A 20,586-nucleotide genomic window follows, 5' to 3' on the forward strand; every position below is an offset into this window, starting at 1 on the left:
GTGTTCGTTAGCAGGACATCATCTTTAACCTGCACACAAATTGTACTGCTTTTGCCAGTTGCAAATTTTTTTTATGATTCGTGAGAAACCATCAGCTATCAACTAGCACTCCAGCAACTATTATTTTGTCCTCTGGTTCAGACGTTCCACTTAACTATTCATGTGTGGGTGATCAATTCATGACAAATTGATAGTAATGTCCAAAATATTCCGAAAGGCACACCAAACCCTAGTCATGAATGGAGATTAGAAATGACAGACATTGGAAGCCCATGAAAAAGATTAGAAAACTTACAAAGTTTATGAGGTTAATGTATTGGTATTGTACCTGCCGTGTGACAAATTAATCAACTTATTTAAACTTGCCTTTAGAGGTTTTAATATACGTACCTAAAGATTTGTCTGGGAAATGGGCAACATTTTCAAACTCACAATTACATATGAAAAAACATGCCAGACACTGTGCAAAGTCTAGGATGTAAAATCCGAACACGTTTATTTTTCTGATTCATTTTGAAAAGAATGTTAGATACCAAAATAAAACTTTTGGTAACAGCCAAATTGCAAAGCAACAGCTTTTTTGCAATACAAGGGATCAATATGCCATAATTTACTAGAATTTATATCAAGGTCATTTATAATGTATTTGAAGCCAATTCATTAAGGTTCTAAGAAGAAGTTAAAAGAAGGAATCTGCATTGTCGGTCGCCTGACATGATATGTGTGGATTTCTGAAAATTGTGGAAATCCTAAAAACAAATCCCAGAGTATGAATTGAAATCGGCACAAACGGTAGAATGCATGTTACACATTATGGACCATACATAGCAGCAGATGGCCTGTATACTGGACAATCTCCAAGAGTATGTATAATGGACATTTTATTCACTTCAAATATACATTTCAGGTGGGGCAGTCGCTTTGCTGACATCTAAGTGAATAACTGGAGTCTTGCATACTTAGTGCTATGGAAACACACTTATTACTGTCTTTTGCAGCAAAAACGTTGCATGCCTTTCTAAGGTGAGAATGGCCATGCTAAACGTGTTTGAATACCCACAACGGGAACATATATGGTTTTTAAATTAGACACCGATATTTTAAATCCTTCAAAGAGTGAGACAGAAGTCTGTTCTAATTTGCTACAGAGAATCTTCGTCTGTTTCCGTGTCTGGATCCACTTTAGTCAATCTTTGAAGTTCCTCTCCATCCTACAAACGACACACAAAGCAAAATTTGAATAAAAGGACATTTTAGTACATATTTAAATACTTTGTTTATAAAATTGTCGAGGAAAAGTACAAGGGCATAAATCAATTGCAGAGCAGCACCCAACAAAAATCCAGTGTAGCCAAAAAAGAGACGTTATCAAATCACCAATTCAAGCAGCTTCATTTTATTCCATGCATTACACAGAAAATCCTCATATCCAAGTCCTCAGCAGCTATGCTCAACTATCTAAAAGGAAAAAAAGCAGCATAAACGTTTTTTTTAAACTTGCATTCGTCCAATTGTTGGACTTGGCGGGGCTGCGCGAGGGTGCAGCCAAACTACTTAATTTTCATGAAATTAGAGTACTGTTCAATGGGGCCTGAGACTGCCTCTCAAAGAACTCGAGGAACTGCAGTGAAAAAGGCTGGATCCTAACGTTCTGTGCAGCCGCAACACCCGGTCAATAACATCTGATGCTCAGCATCCCCACTACTACGGGCCTCTCTGTTGAAGCAATGGCACCAATCACATTTAACTGTTTCTGGCACATATGTTGTGATCAATAACAGTTTGATCTATGCAACCCATAAATCTTTCTTATGCTAAAACTAGATCTATTTGGGACGTTCTCTCTCTGTGCACAGCATCTTGCAGGGCAGAAAGGGGGCAGAATGGCTCTTTTGTAAACCACCAAAACCCACACAAAAAACAAACGTAGAAAAGTCAGAGCTCCCTGTGTAACATACACATATGCCACAATACATGTACAGATAAAGATTGAAATCAGTTAAGGATCTGATCTTTTTTGACAAAAAAGAGCTAAATATTGATCTTTCCTGTATTCCACACAAGTTCTTGAGGAATTGAGTCGGAGATGAACTGTGTGCTCCAGCGGTCTCCAATATACACATTACATTACCAATGCCCACTTCATTTCTTTGGCCGCTTCAAATAGCTGTGTATTTTATGTTTTTAGTTCCATTCCTTTTATTGACACGCCAGATTAAATACCTACTCCTATAAATGTGTGTTCTGGATAAGTACTTTATTTTCATGTCCATTTGTGAACTCTGAACAGTAAAATTATGTTCAGAGCAATTCTTCATCAGAAGCAAAAACATTTCCCAATATATCATACTACCAAAGAAGCTCCATCTTTCAGGAAGAGGCCTCTCGCCCTTGAAAGATGTATGCATTCACCACACTATGAAAGAAGCTATCTCCTGGATGAGTAGTTTTATTCTAGTCACCCAGTTTAAAGAAAGCAGGTTAGTATTAGGCAAAGGACCCATCACCATCCCAAAAATATAACCATGAGCAGCAACCCTCGCCAAGCAGTAGTCTGAATGAACAAAACATACCCTTTTATTGAATCTAAGTGCAATATGCCTTAGGTAGGTTAGCTCCATTTTCCTTTTCTTAAAGTACAGGTAAGCATTCCCCGGATTTGCTGCAGTGAGAACATTGGGTGATCTATTTAGCTTCTCAACACAAATAGGTTTACAAAATATAAGGTTCTATACGAAATAGGAGCTGAATGCCTAAAATAATAGACTGGATTTCCAAAAACCCAAATTTCAAAGTGTCAATATGCTCCTGCCTACGTTCAAAGCATATTTTCTAACTACTAGGGATTCACAAGCATCCCAGTACTACTCCAGGAAATCTACTACAGTCGTACTTTTTCTAGAGTACTCCAAAGTATAGCATTTACTCGTGTAGATTTTCCAAGCCGTAATTTTTACATGGATGAACGTGATCCGTGGCTTTTGTTTTACACAAGGAATAATATTTTCCCCAATAAAGAAACCCCTTCTGCTAAAACGGTAATATTTCTTCCCTATTGCAAATCTGTATAGACACTTAATACTGCCTTTAACAGAAGCAGATCTGTAGGCTGCACCCACAAGAAAAGTCCTCAATTCCGCCACAAACGCTACACTTAAAAATGTCGCAGTGATGCCAAAGTGGTCGAATATTGTTTTTGTAAGGACACTCTCAGGGTGCCTAATTCCATTAATGCTGATCCTATAAATGAGGCTTAAGCATTTGTAAACTATTTTTGGTAAACCTATGTTGTGATTAGATGCGAATAAACTTTAGGAATAAGGCCCAGTGATGTCAACAATAAAACAGATTAATTGGTTAAAACCCTATTTCTCATGGCTGTCTGACCTCTTACATCATAAGAAAATTCATGCCTCAGAGTTATAATGACCAGATTAGATCACATTTAAAAATTATGAAATCCGATTAGCAAGATTTAATATGATGACATGTTTTACCCATATGTGCAATTATCAATTTTAGTATTTCAATTTACAGAAATCCTTCTATTTAAGTAACTGAAGCTTAAAAAAACTGAAAATAGATAGGTAACGTAAACGCAGTAAACACATTTTTGTACAAATACCTTAAATGAGTGCAGGTATTGCACATTCCAGGTTATCAATATTGATTTTACAATCCTGCATTATATACAGTGTCTCACAAGAGACTTCCATGAGAAAGTGATAAAGCACTGCACTCCAAGTTCTTTATATTCGACCATTATACATTAACTTTTTATGTTCTAAATACAATTGCAAACCTAATCAATTTAGGTCACTAGAGTGCACACACACTTTTTTTCAGTTAATGTCTCAGCTTATTATCTAAATATATGGGAATGAAAATAACATGTATAGATAAATCAAATTCGAAAAGATAAAATATTCACTATTGTTAGGCACGGACTTCTGACCCCCCCTCCCACCACCCCCCCCAAAAATAACCCATGTGCTATTTGTACGGTCATTCACGCTTTAGCTTCTGCCCACCACTGCACAGGGCAATGGGTGTGCCTACTTCAGTCATTGCCCTGCACTTTACCTTCAACCAAGGGCAAACATGGTGGGACAGTAAAATCAATTATCAGCAGGAAGATAGAACAGAGAACACCCTAAATCTCTTTGTGAACCCTCGCCAAGGACTAGTATGCCACCTAAATTGCACGACCACATTCACAGAATCTCTCCCATGCAACCATTGCTTGCGCTTACGATATCAATCTGCCAAACTCTATAGAGCCCAATAGTCGACCCTCTGCCTTTGCCATCAACCAAAATGGAAGCTCAACCCCTGCTTTTGTGCTACGTGGTCTCTACTGTGGCACAACTGATAAAAGAATGGAACTGAAGGAAGAGGTAGTAGGGGACACAAGGAAGGCAAGTGGGTCAAACAATGCTTCCTGCAGTGGCAAGTGCAAAGCACTTCTGGCCAAACTATGCAAAGTACTAGAAGTAGTCTAGTCCATTCTGAACAATTATTAGAAATTCTCCTTGAAGACTAGTCTCCAGCCACTAGGCAAATTAAGACCAGACAATTCCTCAGACGCAGAGCACAGACAGCACTCCATAAAGACAATGGCAGAACTAACTTCTTTAAAGTGACATTAACACGGACCCACCTACCACCCTTATTTCTGAGAGCTCACTCTCAACCTAAAACCAAGAAAGACAGCAAAATCTCCCAACCAAGGCCAAACACACTGGAACCAGACAGTCAATTATCAGCAGGAAGAGAGGACAGAGAACACCCCAAATCTTTGTGAACCCCACCCAGGACTAGTATGTGATAAAAATTGCAAGCCACATTCACAGAATGTAGGAGAGTAGGATCTGCTTACTATGGTTACCCCCACTTTTTGCTGGCGTTTCACTGATTTATCAACTTTAGTGTGGCTGGGCCCTGCTAAACAGGACCCCAGCCTAGCTGCTTCCTCTCTAAACTGATTGCATGTACATTAGGTACACTCCAGATTGGTTACTGGGTTACCCTTGTGAGTCCCTGGTTTTTGGTACCTTAGGTACCAAGGGCATAGGTACCCCAGCGGCCTACCAGGGCTGAAGCATGTATTATGCCACCCCTGGGAAGCCTTCCAAAATGGCACCACAGGTCTGCTACTGCAGCCTGGGTAAGGTTGTATAAGTACCCCTTACCAAGATATAGTATACCTATATCTACCTATATATACAGACACACATAAACCTATAAGTCACTCCTATGGCAGGCCTTGACAATCCTGAAGGCAGAGTGCTTGGTTTTGTGTGAGAGGGTGCCCAAGCATGAGCTGAACCCCTCTGCAGCTTTCGGAATCACTTCTCTGTAGCTGTTCTGTGATTCAGCCAAACCATATACTCTTAAGTGCATTATAACCTCGCGGTAAAGGCTAACTTTGGAATAGCTGCATCAAAACAGGTCGTGTTTGGTGTAAAACACTTTGGAATCCTACCCCCCGCCAGTCCTGGCAGCGGGGGTAGGATTCCACCCTTCTAGAAGGAGAAGACATGTACACCTTTACTTAACCGGTGATAGTTTAGGAACTTCTCCCCTTTAGGAAACGTGTTAAAACCTGGTTGTTTCCCAAGGTCTAACCTGATGGTACTTCTGCCACTTCCCTCTGTTTGCTACTTCTGTTGAGCCTCAGCGCCAGGATGCCTGTAAGGTGATAGTGCGCTTTATAAATGATAAATCTCCTAAATAAATAAATAAGTTTAAAAGGGCCCCATCATCACAAAATGGATGCTGCTGCCACAGACACGAGTCTGCCCTTCTGCTGCTGGACGAAACTCCGGCAGGGGATCCCTGGACAATAGGTTAGGGTAGGTGCATTCAGTGAATGCTTTTCAGACAGTGCCTGAGGCACACAAGGTGTCCCTGTGCATATCCCAGTTCAAACCGGTTGCTGGGGCACTCAGCCCCAGCTCCGGTGCGAAACTGGATAAAGAGGAAGGGGTGTAACAACCCCCTCCCCAGGTCCTCCCAGAGGTGGGACCATAGAGTTAGTCCATCCCATAAACTTAGTATAAGTATAGTAACCCAGTCCCTAGGACTTTAGATTACCCTGGACGAAACTCTGCAACATATATCCTGGAACGTCGACATTCTATTTCGACTAGAAGGAAGGATCTCCCCTGGGGTCAAGGAGTGACTCCCCTGTTCAAACAGGCACCAAAGAAGCATATTGCTGGTCTGCATTTTCGAGGCTCCCGCCGGATCCTGAAGAATCTACGACACAGGACACGGACTTCCAGACATCTCCGAGGCCGAAACGAGATCACAGCAAAGCCAAGACCTGTAGCCATCACAAGAGACGTGGGACCAGAACTCCTTGCATATTTGCAAGTGCACCTACTTCCCGAGCTTTCCAGACGTTGTGCATTGGGCTACTTACAAGCCCCGAGCACCATTTGAACCGAAGCTTGTGGGCCTACACTCCACGAGTGTTCCGTGGGCCCGCTTCTAGCATTTCTGCTCGAGGCCTCTTCGCGATCCCTGGTCCGTCGACTGGTGGGTCCCCACAATGGTAACTCTAACTCTTTTGTTTCTTGGGCTTCCCTGGTTGCTTCAGTCGTGCCCTGACTCCCCTCCAAGGGGGGGGGGGGGGGGGCCCTCAGACTTTGCTGGTCTGCACCGAAACCGATCTTTGCATTCTGCGTGGGTTGCTGTTGCCAAGGCTTGTTGGGTCCAATCCGGATACAGACGCTGCAGCACTCAACATCCGACGTGGGACAGTTCGAATCCAGCTTCTGGTTGTTGTCGACGCATCCTGGTCCTCGTAGCTGAAGAGTCAAGCTTCACCTCTTGCACCTGAAATCACCCAACATCGGTGGGCATCTTCTTGTTGCCTTCCAGGTCACTGGCAAGTGACCCAGACTCTGTCCCCTCTGCTTTTAGGTTCTTCAGATCTACGATCCACCCTTGGATCCACCCGGACACTTTTCATCTTGTCGCCTGCAGCAGTTTTTTGCAGCTCTCCATAGGAAACAACGACGAAACCAGACACGATAAGACACCTATGCACCCGGCTTCACTGGGTAAAGTAACACGAGTACTTCGGTGCTCCCTTGGGTTTTGACTCTCGAACTGTCCGGTACTGAAGGGGTTTGTTCCTAGTCCACTCCTAAGTGTCCTTAATCTTTAAAATTCTAACCTCAACTTTCTCCATAGAAGTCAATGGTGATTTGCGGCTGTGTTTAGATACTGCACGCGTCCCCCGTGGGTCTCCTTCATCCCTACCTTGGGTTCCCCCAGGCCCCAGAGGTTCTACAGGCCCTAGTCCTTGTCTCTATGTCCCTTGTGGTTCTTATACCACTTTCCTAGTATACAGTTTGTGAGGCCCCTAGGGCCAAACATATACTGTGCCAATTTACTGTGCGCTAATTAAGTTTACTGTGTGTACTTTTGCCGTTAGCCTCATAAAGAGACTAGAGGGATGTGTTTAGAATAAATACATATATATTTTAAATATACCTGGTGTGGTTCTCCTTTCATTTGGTCATTCATGAGATTACAGACTGGTAAAACAAGCTGCTTTACATTCCTTCAAGACTTAGCCTGAAGGCTGCTCTCCAAAGCTACCACTAGGATAGTTTTCTATAAAGGTTGTCTTAAACCTACCATCAATAAGGGTCATGTCGACTGGTGCAAGGTGCCCACTAGAATAGTGGACAGCATATGCCAGGCCAACTTATTCACACAGAATTCCTACTGATCCATGCAATCTTGATGGAACAAATGCATGACACCCAGAAAAGCCTCCCAGATACTGCCCAACACAAAGGAACTAGAGCTCAAACAATAACACTGTACAATCAAGGACTGAAGCCAAATGCATATCTTAAATTAATGGCACCAAAGAAGTGAGATTGCCCAAAGTAATTCCTCAGTAGGGGGGTTAGAGGGGGCTTCAATAGATGTCCTTATAGATATGCCCAACAAGGGAGGCATTTTGCAGACACCACCATCAACAGCAGGCTTTCAAAAAGTGGACCAATGATCTCCCAGGAGACACCTCGGAAAAGAATTAAACCCGTTTGCGATAAAACAACTGCCCAGCTTAGTTGCTTTACTCCCAAGAACCACATCATGGCAAACAAAGTATTATATGAAGCAAGAGGAGCCCATGATATCCTAAATAGAGACAACATTTGAAAATAACTGAGTCTAATTCGAATATGCTCAGAAGTCCTATTGTGGGTGAAATTCTTTCGAAAGAGATCAAATAACTGGAGAGACCCCACAGTAACGTAATGGTGAAGCCACGCCTTGACATGACAAATATTGTCCCACAAAGACATCCTTGCTGATAGGGGTATAAAAGTTATGACAAGCACAGAGGAGACATACATGGAGAACAGATAATATAAGCAAACTGCCCGGCAGATGTAATGGCAAGGTGGGCTTCAGATCAAAAAGTGACCACTCAACAAAAACTTCATTGACAGAAACCTAGACAAACTGAAGGTTGCACTCAACCAACAAACTTGAGAGAAAAAAGATATGTTATTATCTTGTGAGAGGCTTCAATCAGGTATCGTCAGATTGAAGAGTCGTGACTGGAGCTGGCTAGTCTGTGCTCTATTAGTGCCAAAGAACATCGCCCATAGGAATGAGCCCCACTCAGTCTCTCCACACCCTAAACATGGACAGTAATAAGCTGGAATACTGCAGACTCAAAGAAAAACGAGCAGACAATAACTGGAACACCTTTATAAAAAAAGAAAGATCATCTGCTTCCAGGAAACCTTGACCCTAGATGGATTGGCAATGTAGGGTTTCCCTCCATACCATCTCTCTGCAATCAAAGTAGACCAAGTGGAAGCCTGACTATATGGCTTCCGTTGCACTGGCCTTTGGGATGGAACTTTAAGCAACCCCTAACAACATACAGCATCTCAACCTGAGAAATGATTCCATGACCATAGATCTATTTAACATATATTTGCCTCCAGATAAAAATACCAGAAAATATACGCAGCAACAAACTTTAGACTCCATCATCCACTAATCATATTCAAGAATTGAATTGTGCTGAGGTTTAAATATAACCACCATATAATTTTCAGTTACATACGTCAGTTCAGAATCTGCCTGCAAAACCCCGATCATGAAAATTATACCAGCAACCAACCTTGCCATCGAACAGGAAAGGCAACTCAAATGAAGCTCTCAAGGAAAAAAAAAAATCAAATCTATCATTAAGCTACACGAAAGACGAGGGGAGGCCACACAAATTCTCCTTACCTTCAAGTTGCTGATGTCTTTGGGCTCACAATCACAGCTAAGGCAAAATGATACTATCAGAAACAAAGTGGACAACTTGATATGGCTTGATGAGGTGTGCTTGAATGAAAAGCAAGTTCTAAGAGAAGCACTGAGAGCAAGGCTTTTTAAGTCTATAAGGAGAAGAAAAACTGAGGAACCTAATGAGAGGATACAGGCTCCTGATTAAACAACATGAGGTTAATGTGGGACTTGATAGGATGGGACTGTGAGGGTCCTGCATCAAACTTAGACACAAACTGGTGCAGGCAAGAGGACAGAAGGCTATTCTTCCATCTATTCAACCCCCAGTGCCAACAAAGCAAAAAACTGAAAAAAGTTACATTGAAATACCAGCCAAACAATTATGTGGATATCGAATTCATAGGCGATGAAGTAACAGAGGCAATGCTCGGCCAAAAAGCACACAAAGCTCCAAGACCGTACGAAATCCCCACTGACATTTTTAGATTAAACGTCATGGTTTGGGCTCTACTTCTAAAAACTGAGCACAATGTTGTTTTGCTATATGGGGAAAGTCCCAGTCTTTTGTGCATCAGCAATAATTATACCCATACTCAAAAAAGGGTCACAAGTTGACCCTACTAACTACCAGCCAATCTCACTACCCAATTGCGCAGGGAAAATCTATGGAAAAATAAATTATATCTAACCTATGGATCAGTTTTAGACAAGGAAGCAGCACTATAGATCAGGCAATGAGACTGTGCCGTACTTCAATTAAATACACAAAATTGAGGAAAACCTCACTATTCTTGATGTATGTGGGCTTGGAAATGGCATTCAACTTAGTTAACAGAAACTTGATATTGAGTACACTGAGCAATTAAGGGATACCAAACACATGTATAAACATCTTGCAATGACTACAACAAGAGTGAGATGGAGCAAAGATAATGTAAAGCTTGCAATACAAATCGATATCCGCCAAAGCCCCGATTTGAATCAACTTATACATGAATGATATGAGCGAGTTCCTTGAAGACTTAAACCTATATGTTCCGACAACTGGAGACACAAAAGTTCCCGTTCTTCTAGTCACAGATGATGTACTGATGGAACAAACAGAAATAGTAATGAATCGCTTACTACAGGGCTTCAAACACTACTGTACAACCTAAGAATTCACTATCAATGTGGAGAAAAACACAGTTTATAGTCTAAAATCCGAAAGATTAAACAGAACATTCAATGTCAGACGAAAAAAGTTGGAACATGTTTATGCCGTTGACTATCTAAGCATCTGCTTCAATCACAAACGTTCCTGGGTAAAGCAGATGAAGAAAAAGCCCACAGAAAAGCATCAAAACACTGGAGTTGTTCCGCTTTGCAAGAATAAACTGGATAGCGAATCAATTAATCCATACTCCTGGTTTACAGAATGAAATAGTCTGGCATATTTTAGTACGAGCTGAACTGTGGGGTAGCAGACCAAAAAAAAGAAAGAAAAAAAAAAAAAGAAGAGACGAAGTATCTATTTCTGTGACAAATACTGAAAATGGGTCCAGAGACACAGATGGACAGATTAAGATTAGACATTGGCATAACCAGCTTCGAAGTTCCAGCCCATAAACTTTTTCTTTACTGGGACAGAATAAGGACTAACCCTGCTGCCCAAATCTACTTCAAACTCAAAGAAAGCCAAAATAGTTGGAACTTAGCCAGAGCTGATTTGGCTGGATCACATCAAAAATGTTCTAGAACAAAAGGGCTTCTCCAAAGTCTGGAAACATCCAGGGTGTGTGTCTAAATCCTAAAAAAGGTACAGAAGTATCCATAGCATGTAACTAAGTCAGGATATATGAAGAATTTCTTTCATTCAAAAGCAAAGGAGAATGTTTTAAACACTTGCACAATTGAAGCTGCTATTTTGTAAATGCACTGTTATTTTATTTTAATTTTAGATGCCCATTAGCCAAAACAAATTTGAATGTTACAACCGGCCTATCGTACCTAAATGGTAAAGTTAATATGATCTTAGGCCCTCTACTCTTGCAAATCTTACAGTCGATCCCTTTATAGAAGGAGCTTAGGAGAAGCAGTAATTTGTACATTCATTCAGGAGCACAAGCTACAACATATTTAGCAGACAGAAACAATTTTGATTTCACAAGTTACCAGACATTAAGAACTGTGACTAGCACTAATAGACAAATGGATGCCTGCAGGATGGTAATGTCAGAGTAACTGCAACATATATATTTTACCCTCTGGGGTCCTAGCATTGGCGATGAGAGCCTGAGAGCTTATACAGCCTTGGCAAAGCCCATAAAGTACTATTCTGTGACAGAGATGTACTCTTTTTCAGAATCATATGAAGACTTGTCAGGCATGCCTCTTGACATCTTGGCTTGAGGATTGATATGGAGCTGGGGGGTTAAGGCCTGTGAGAAGCACAGATTGTGCACAGTGGATAAATGGGATCTCTTACTCTTAGCTGGTAAGGATCGAGAAGACTCAGACCGAATAGCCTTCAGCCCTGCATTAAAGGTCCAGTAGTCATCACAAAGATACTCAGCGAAGGCCCTCAAGCTTTATCCTAGTGGGTCTCAAGGAATAGGAAGATCCTCTCAGTGGAAGTACCAGACTAACTGAAAACTATTATAACTTGATGTTTTGCAGGAGTTAAAGGCAGTATCTAAAGTATTTTTGTAATGGACAGCACAAATTATAGTTAACATTCTAAGACCTAAGAAGCACACATTGAAGTCAAACTATTTGTGGACTTACCCCAGAAGAGCGTTCCCAGATGCCTCCACCACTCACTTTCATCTTTTCTTCCAGTGGAATGCAGTTTGAATCCGGAATCCTACTTGCGTTATAAATGTATACAGAGAGAAGCACTACAGGAGCTTCCAAATAGAACTCCAATGAGGGCTTGAAGTCCAAAACAAAAATAGATGCAGTTGTAATGATTACAGTAGCTATTTGTGCTGCAAGTACATGAAACATGTTGTCGCGGAACTTCAGGATGAAGGCCACAGAGAGACCAGAAAAGGCCATGATGAAAATAAGTGCAAGTGAAAATTTATTGTGCCCATAAAAAAATCCACATGACTGTATTTGAATGCGGTTTTCGGACTGCAGAGCCAGGATTAGTCCGTTGAATAAAACGCCAAAAATATACAATTTGCTGTTCTGTATAAATATATTTTCTGTAAACTGGTCCCCTTCTTTTAAAATCTTTTCACTGTAGATATTAGCCAGTGCAGATATGAAGCACTGTATAATTATCAGAAAGTGGCCAAAGCCCATGCTGAACTTTTTAAGAGCCCATGAGTCGAAGTTCGTGGCAGATGTGGGATCTGGTAGAGAATTTTCAGTTTCTTGATTTGTGCTGACAGCATTAGACGTGTGAAGGCAGCCCTTGGAGTTGCTTGGCAGTATATGATGATGAAGGTCAGGGGATGGCGCGTCATGTTTAGTGTTCTTAGTTGCTGCATTGAGTGCCACGATAGACAGGAATAATATCATTAGAGATGCCCACTGCACCCATGACAAACGTCGCCTGTGCATTTGTTGGAGACAAAAGCAAATCACAAGTTATATGTATGTAGAAAGTTGCGCTGTCATCAATAGCATCTCTGTAATTACATGGGTCAGGATAGCTTTCCTCTCATATTATTGTCTAAAAAAAAACATGGGGACTGTAAAGTTGATTGAGGCTAAATGTTCAAGAAAACTTCCATAGCCTATATGACAAGGAGAAAAGTTTCTCAACCAAATCAGGGAATTCTCCATCAGGTAGGTCTGTTGAGGGTCCCTTATGTTACGTGGTCGGTAGCTTGGGGGTAATATTTCCGCATAAGTGGTCATCTGGTTTTTACAGTAAATGAGGCCTCGCAACCACTCCTTAAACTTGGGGGCACGTCTTCTACCCCATCTGCACGCAACACTATGCTTGGACAGAAGTAGCCCAAGTGTAACAAACTTCTTAGTCAGTATCTCAACATCCTCAGAATAACCCAGCAGAGCCACAAGAGAAGTGAGTCAGAGAAGCATCCCTCCAGTATTCGTGAACCACCCTGCACTGCCATGCCAGGTGGAAGAAGTCCGCTCCCGGTACCCCACATCCGTAACACCGGTCATCTGGTCGCAAATTATATTTAAGCAGTTTGGCAGGGGTAGAATATAGGGGTGTAGAAATGTAAGGTGTATGATGCGTAATCGGCTACTAGCCATGATCCAGCCAGTCTGCTGGTAACAATAGCGTCATTGTTTATCAGTGAGTGGTGTCCCCGAATCTGTGTACCAGCCGGAACGCGTGCCCCTTGTATTTCAGTGTATGAGTCGTAGTCTGTAGGAAGAAATGAGGGGTGTTTAGTGTGGGAGGCTCCCGAGAGAAATCAGGAGTGACCTCCCTCACATTATGGCAAAGCTTGGTATACAGGAATACCTCCAATTGAGTGGGCTTTTACCCGGCAAATAGGTTATCTCGGGTTATGAGTACTCCGTCTGCATACAGTCCCACTCACCCCACCACCCCAGGAAGAGACTCTCACCTTCTGAAGCATATCCAGACATGCCACTTCTGTTGTTACTGAGAGTAAGGGATTATAGGGCAATGGGAGGAGTGGAGAACAGAGGAGGGACTTGTTTAGCCGCTAAGCCAGTTTATCCCAGGCGGGAGAAGTGCAGGCAACTGTAGAGGATGCTTTGTCCGCACTAGGAGTTTGTGTCCCCAGGAATGCAGATGTATGACAAGGAGCCATGTATCCTTGTTCTGTGTCCTAGTGGGTAATAAAGGGGGGGCGGTCGGAACCAATATGCAGCAAAATGGGCTTGGGCACAGAAAAAATAAAGCTCCATGTCTGGTGCCTCAAATCCACCCCTCGAAAATGGCTGCGTAAGTGCAACCCATTGCAGTCTGGGCTGTTACCCTTTCAATGTCATTGATGAGCTGTTTTTAAGTCTTTGAAGAAATGGAGGCTTCGTGAGTGAGGGACATTGAGAAATAAGTAGAAGCTTTGGTAAGATGATCATCTTAACTAGGGAAATACAGACCGCCAGCAAGAGAGGCATTGAGATCCAGCGTCTAATGGAGTCCATTACTGCATCCATTGTTGTGCCTATTTTGACACAGTAGCTCATCCCTGTTGCTAAAAATGATCACCCCAAATATTAAGCTCCACTTCACACCACATCAGTGGGTATTCCAGACTGTGTCTCTAGGTGGCATGGGTAAGATGAAAGACCTGAGACTTTTCCCAATTCATATAAATGCCTGTTGCCCTCCGAAGTGGATGAATTCACATAAAATAGTATTAAGGCTAGCCATGCAGATTCGGACATAGAGTGTAATGTTGTCAGCATATAGTGACACCAGCAGATGTCTGGTAGGATAGCAGATAGGATACTTCGGATGGTCCCGTCAGAGTTTGTCCGCAAGAGTTGCAGCTGCTAACACAAATAAAAGGGGTGACAATCTGTACTAGTACCTTGTAAAATGGAAAAGTAAAGCGAAGAGATGCCATTTATCACTATATAATGGAGCAATCTATGATGGGGGTTGGGGCATACGTCTTGTTGTATAGCATTTTAGGACCCTAAAGTAATTTTCCTGATTCATGCCATTATATAGGTATAAATCACCTTGTCCTTATATAGGCATAGAAATCATAACAATATGTAGACATAGCCCATGCAGTCCAAATACGGGCATGGATACTTCCTCTAGTTCGGAAAAGCCACAATGGAAAACTCGGCTTCAGCAGTTAGGGACTTCCCCTTGCTTGAATATTGATTTGTCCAAGAACTCATGGAGTTTTCAAAGAACTGCGACTCTTCGATGACGCTATTATGTCCACCTTTACGTCAAACTCGGCACCTTCAAGGTATAAATATGCCCACACTCGCCCTAGCAAACACACTGTGGTTTGGAGCAGTTCAACTTTCTACTCGCCCGACGCATCTCGCTACAGCAAGTGCTGAAGGAAGCCGACCCTCCAGCTGACGCACTGAGAGAGATGCTGTCTTTTCTCTTGCCGAGAAATCCAGCTCCAGTGTTTCCAAGCTCCCCTTGCGGGGTTTTGGGAAATCGAGTCCGGAGACAAAGAGATACCAGACCTCCTTCATTCTAAACCAAGGTACGGAGCTAATAGACCCTAAGAGAAATCTTGGATAGATTCTTGGCAAAAGAATACTAAACTTATGCTACATCACACTTACTCCTTCCCTCGTACTAGACTTAGGTTAGGTACATCGGGGTAGGCGTATTTTAGAAGCACTGCGGAAAGCAGAATTTTGCGCAGTCTAACTACGGTTAATACAGCGTGCTCCATGGCCGCTTTTAGACTGGAATTCGGCCTACGTAGCAGTTGGGTCCAGGGTTTAGCGGGGATAGTGCGCTGGGTCTTTAGACTTGCAGGGGGGGATCCGGGTACCCTAAGACATCTTATAAAAACAGAGTTGTTAGGAAATTTTAAAGAACATTCGCTGATTGTAGAAAATTTTAGAACAGCGGTTGATTTTCTTCAACTTGATGAATCGGTTCTTTTTTCCCTATCTGCATATCAGCTGAAGTCCATCCTGAAGTCGGCCTCTTGGGAGTTAAGCTTTAGGATGGATAGGGAAGCCCGTACCCTGAAGAAAGGTGCCTCTTGGGCCATTGATACCTGCCTAATGAAAAAGCACAACCATATGTCACCTGGAATCTTTCTCATGGTGTTCGGCGATTTTTGTTTTTATTGAGGCAGGACCTACTCCCTTAGAATATTCTTTTGTCTAAATGGTACGGCTCCTCAGCTCTATGTAATCTTTGTAACAGTTCAACTCAGGATATTACCCATGTTCTTTTTGTGTGCCCGGCATTACTTGTGCATAGGCGTAAGTGGTTGAGACCCATTTGTCTCCAATTAAGCATTTTCTCTGCCACGTCTTTTCTAGAAGCTATTCATAACCCCCCCAATGAAATGTTTTGTTATAAAATGTTTAACTTTTTTTAAAGTTTCTTAGCTACATATTAAAAGGTGGGAAATGTGAATTTTATTTTGTATTTGATCTTTGATTGTATACAATTGTATTTACTTTGATAAACTTTTATGTGGATCTCTTTCGAGTTCCAAAATCATAAATAAAAAAAAATAAAAAAAAATGTGATTTGATTTTGATTTAGAAGCACCAGTTCAGTACTTTTAGTCTTTATTTTTTTTATGTTTGTATTTTATGGCTTAGAAACCATACCATGCGTTTACAGTATTATTTTATAATACTCTTCTTGCTGTATGCATTATACTTTACAGCAAGTATTACGATTGTAGCAGTTCACTTCTTCTGCATGAGAAATACGACGGTTCCATAAATACTTTTATTGAAAACGCCCGTCTCTCTATTTCTCTGCACCTCTGGTGAAACGAAGCATGCACGAATGACTGAGTGAAATATCTATCTATTGTTTCCACGACTCTGAAGATATGTTTTAGCTTGGGGAAACAAAGTTGTCATGGTAATGTGGTTGTCAGAAACTAATCCCTTCTTGTTTATTCGAGAAAGTTTCTAGTGACCTCTGAGCTAATTGGCACTCACAATTAAGTCTAATATATTTGATAGAGACCCAGTCGACCCAAGTCCTACGTCACATCAATCGGATATATTATTCCAATGCGCAGAGCCTATTGGGAATATAGGAACTACACTACAGTCTCAACACCCTGAACAGATAGTCCCACTCCAGGGAATAAAACGACTTGGTGGTGTAGGAAGGTGGAATCTGATTAAATTGTTGCCCCCATTTTTTTTCTGGTGGTTTGATAGTTTTTGACTTAGTTTGGCTGGGATCCTGCTATTCAGCGCCCCAGCCTATCTGCTTTCCTCTCTAAATTGATTGCATGTACATTAGATACACTCCGGATTGGTTACTGGGTTACCCTTGAGAGTCCCTGGTACATGGTACCTTAGGTACTACTGGCATTGGTACCCCAGAGGCCTACCAGGGGCTGAATCATGTATTATGCCACCCCTGGGAAGCCTTCCAAAATGGCACCACAGTACTGCAGCCTGGGTAAGGTGGTGCATGCACCCCTTACTGAGGTATAGGTTACCTATATCTACCTTTAATCACGGACACATATAAACCCATAAGTCACTCCTATGTCCTATGGCAGGCCTTATCAATGCTGAAGGCAGAGTAATTGGTTTTGTGTGAGAGGGTGCCCATGCATGAGCAGGACCCCTCTGCAGCTTTCGTAATCTATTCTTTGTAGCTGTTCTGTGATGCAGCCAGACCATATACTCTTAAGTGTCAAACACTTTGGAATCCTACCCCCCCCCCTCCGCCAGTCCTGGCAGCAGGGGTAGAATTCCACCCTTCTAGAGGGAGAGACATGTATACACTGACCTAACCGGTAATAGTTTAAAAGAGCCACAGCATCACAAAATGGATGCTCTAGCCACAGACAAGAGTCTGACCTCCTGGTGCTGGAAAAACTCTGCAAAACACACAAGATGATGGATGGAATGTTACACATTGGCAAAACATTCACCCCCAGTCACAGACATGGGTTTAATCCACCGTTATTTTGCTCACCACGCCACCGCAGTTCATACATGGCCATATGCAAATCAATCTTGACCCTGTGCCTCATGGGAACAGTCCAGCCAAGCCATGTCTTCCCTGGACCGGAATCAAGCATCCTAAGACCGGTTTCTGGCTATCAGCCATCAGCAGCCAGGATAGCTTGACTCCAGTGGCGTAGTGAGCACGGGACCCACGTCTGGGCATACTCTTCCCACATAGGGCGAACAGCAAAACACACAAGATGATGGACGGAATGTTGCACATTGGCAAAACATTCACCCCCAGTCACAGATCTGGGTTTAACTTCGGCAGGGGAGGCCTGGACAATAGGTTTCCTGTCACAGGGAGGTGTAACCACCTCCCAGACAGGCTTTAGTGTATTGGTGCTGGGTGGGTGCATTCATAGAATGCTTTTCAGACAGTGCTGGGGGCACACTTGAGGTCCCTGTGCATATCCCAGTTCAAACTGGTTGCAGGGGCACTCAGCCCCTGCTCTGGTGCGAAATTGGACAAAGGGAATGGGTGTAAACACCCCTCTTCCCTGACCCTCCCATAGGTGGGTCCCCTGAGTATATCCAACCCCCTTTCTTAGTATAAGTATGGGGCCTCAGTCCTTAGGACTTCAGATTACACCTGGACAGAATTCTGCAACATATATCCTGGAACGTCGACATTCTACATCGACTAAAAAACAGAAGAATCTCCCTGGGGGTCAAGTAGTGACTCCCCTGTTCAAACAGGCACCAAAGAAGCATCCTGCCGGTTGGCATTTTCAACGCTCCCGCCGGATCCCGAAGGATTTGTGACTCAGGACACCAGACTTCTCAGAGGCCGACACACGATCCCAGCAAAGCTGAGACCCGCAGTCCTCACGAGTGACGTGGGACCGGAACTCCTGGACATCGTGCACATTTGCTAGTGCATCCACTTCCCGAGCTTTCCCGATGTTGTGCACTGGGCTACTTGTATTCCAAGCCCTGAGCACCATCTGCACCGAAGATTGTGGGCCTAAACTCCACGAGTGTTCCGTGAGCCTGCTTCTAGCATTTCTGCTGAAGGCCCCTTCGCGATCCCTGGTCCGTCGACTGGTGGGCCCCCACTAAGGTAACTCTTCTTTTCCTTGGGCTTCCCTGGTTGCTCCAGATGTGCCCCGACTCCCCTCGAAAGGGTGAGTCCCTCAGACCTTGCTGATCTGCACCAAAGCCAATCTCTGCTTTTTGCATGGGTTGCTTTTGCCAAGGCTTGTTGCATCCAATCCGGAAACCGACACCGCAGCACTCGACATCCTTCGTGGGACAGCTTGAATTTAGCTCCTGGTCGTCCTCAACGCCTCCTGGTCCTCGTGGCTGAAGAGTCAAGCTTCACCTTCTTCACCTGAAATCACCCGACATCGGTTGGCATCTCATCACCTTCCTGGTCACTGGCTTTCAGGTTCTTCAAATCTCCAATCCACCCTTGGATCCACCCGGACACTTCGCCGCCTGCAGCATTTTTCAGCAGCTCGTCATTGAAATTGACGACGAAAGCAGACACGAAAAGACACCTATGCACCCAGCTTCCCTGGCTGAGGTAACTCAAGTACTCCGGTGCTACCCGCGGGTGTTGACTCTAGAACCTCCAAGTTCTAAAGGGGTTTGCTCCAAGTCCTCTTCTAAGTGTCCTTATTCTTTAAAAATCTAACTGCGACTTTCCCCATAGAAGTTAATGGTGATTCGTGACTGTGTTTAGACACTGTACACGTCCCCCGTGGGTCCCCTGTGAACCTACCTTGGGTTGTTCCTGGTGGCCCCAGCGATTCTAAAGGCTCTAGGCCTTGAATCTATGTCAGTCTTGGCTCTTATACCACTTTCTTAATATATGGTTTGGCACGCCTCTAGGGCTCAACGTATATTGCGGTAATTTACTGTGTGCTAAATAAGTTTACTGAATGTACTTTTGCCTCTAGTCTCATAAAGAGACTAGAGGAATGTGTTTAGAATAAATACATATATTTTATATATATACCCCTGGTGTGGATCTTCTTTCATTTGGTCATTCATGAGATTATATACTGGTAAAACAAGCTGCTTTACATTCCCCCAAGACTTAGCCTGAAGGCTGCTCTCCACAGCTAACACTAAGATAGCTTTCTATATAGGTTGTCTTTAAACCTACCATCAATAAGGGTCGTTTGGACTGGTGCAAGGTGCCCACTACAATAGTGGACAGCATATGCCAGGCCAACTTCTCACAGGTGGCGTCAAGAAAGACATCCACTGCATCCAAGTCTGGGTCTATGTCCTGGAGCATTGAGAAGAGTGTACACAGATTACGTGAGATGGCGGGCCTAGTATGAAACCAGATTGGTCAGGGAGGACCAGGAACTCCATCAACAGGCTCAATTGGTTAGCTAGAAATTTCATAAGTGTTTTGACATCGCAAATGATGAGCAATAGGGGACGATATGATTTGCAATTTTTTGCCGGTTTACCAGGCTTCAGAAGAGATATGATCACCACCTCCTGCATTGAGGGTGGAAGAATGCCCAATTCCTTTGTCTTGAGCATTACAGCCTTAAGAATAGGTACTAGGGGGCTGGCATAGATTTTATAAAAATCAGCCAGTAGGCCATCCAGCCACGCAGCACGTGCGAAACGCAATTGCATTATGGCGGTCCTGATATCGTCCTCCTCAATATTGGTAGAGAGGAACTTCTGCTACGTATCACTGAGCCAGCCCAATGCCACATCAGCTGACAGACACGGACTGCAAAC

General features: G+C 43.1%; 1 protein-coding gene across 2 annotated transcripts in view; it reads right to left on the reverse strand.

Annotated features, from left to right (window-relative positions):
- Nucleotides 1–465: 465 nt before the first annotated feature.
- The window catches only part of SLC35A5 (solute carrier family 35 member A5), a 155,880-nt gene continuing 135,759 nt past the window's right edge, over nucleotides 466–20,586 (reverse strand). The window contains exons 7-9 of one of the 2 annotated variants that reach the window (XM_078658315.1): nucleotides 12,049–12,826; nucleotides 2,574–2,662; nucleotides 466–1,211 (exon numbers count right to left, since the gene is read on the reverse strand). In XM_078658315.1, coding sequence (XP_078514441.1) covers nucleotides 2,612–2,662; nucleotides 12,049–12,826 — 829 coding nt within the window. In that variant the 3' untranslated portion in view covers nucleotides 466–1,211; nucleotides 2,574–2,611. The remainder of the gene's footprint in view (nucleotides 1,212–2,573; nucleotides 2,663–12,048; nucleotides 12,827–20,586) is intronic. The other variant, XM_078658314.1, reaches the window with a different exon arrangement.

The sequence above is a fragment of the Lissotriton helveticus genome, chromosome 8 (genome assembly GCF_964261635.1).
Source record: "Lissotriton helveticus chromosome 8, aLisHel1.1, whole genome shotgun sequence".
Lineage (NCBI taxonomy): Eukaryota > Metazoa > Chordata > Amphibia > Caudata > Salamandridae > Lissotriton > Lissotriton helveticus.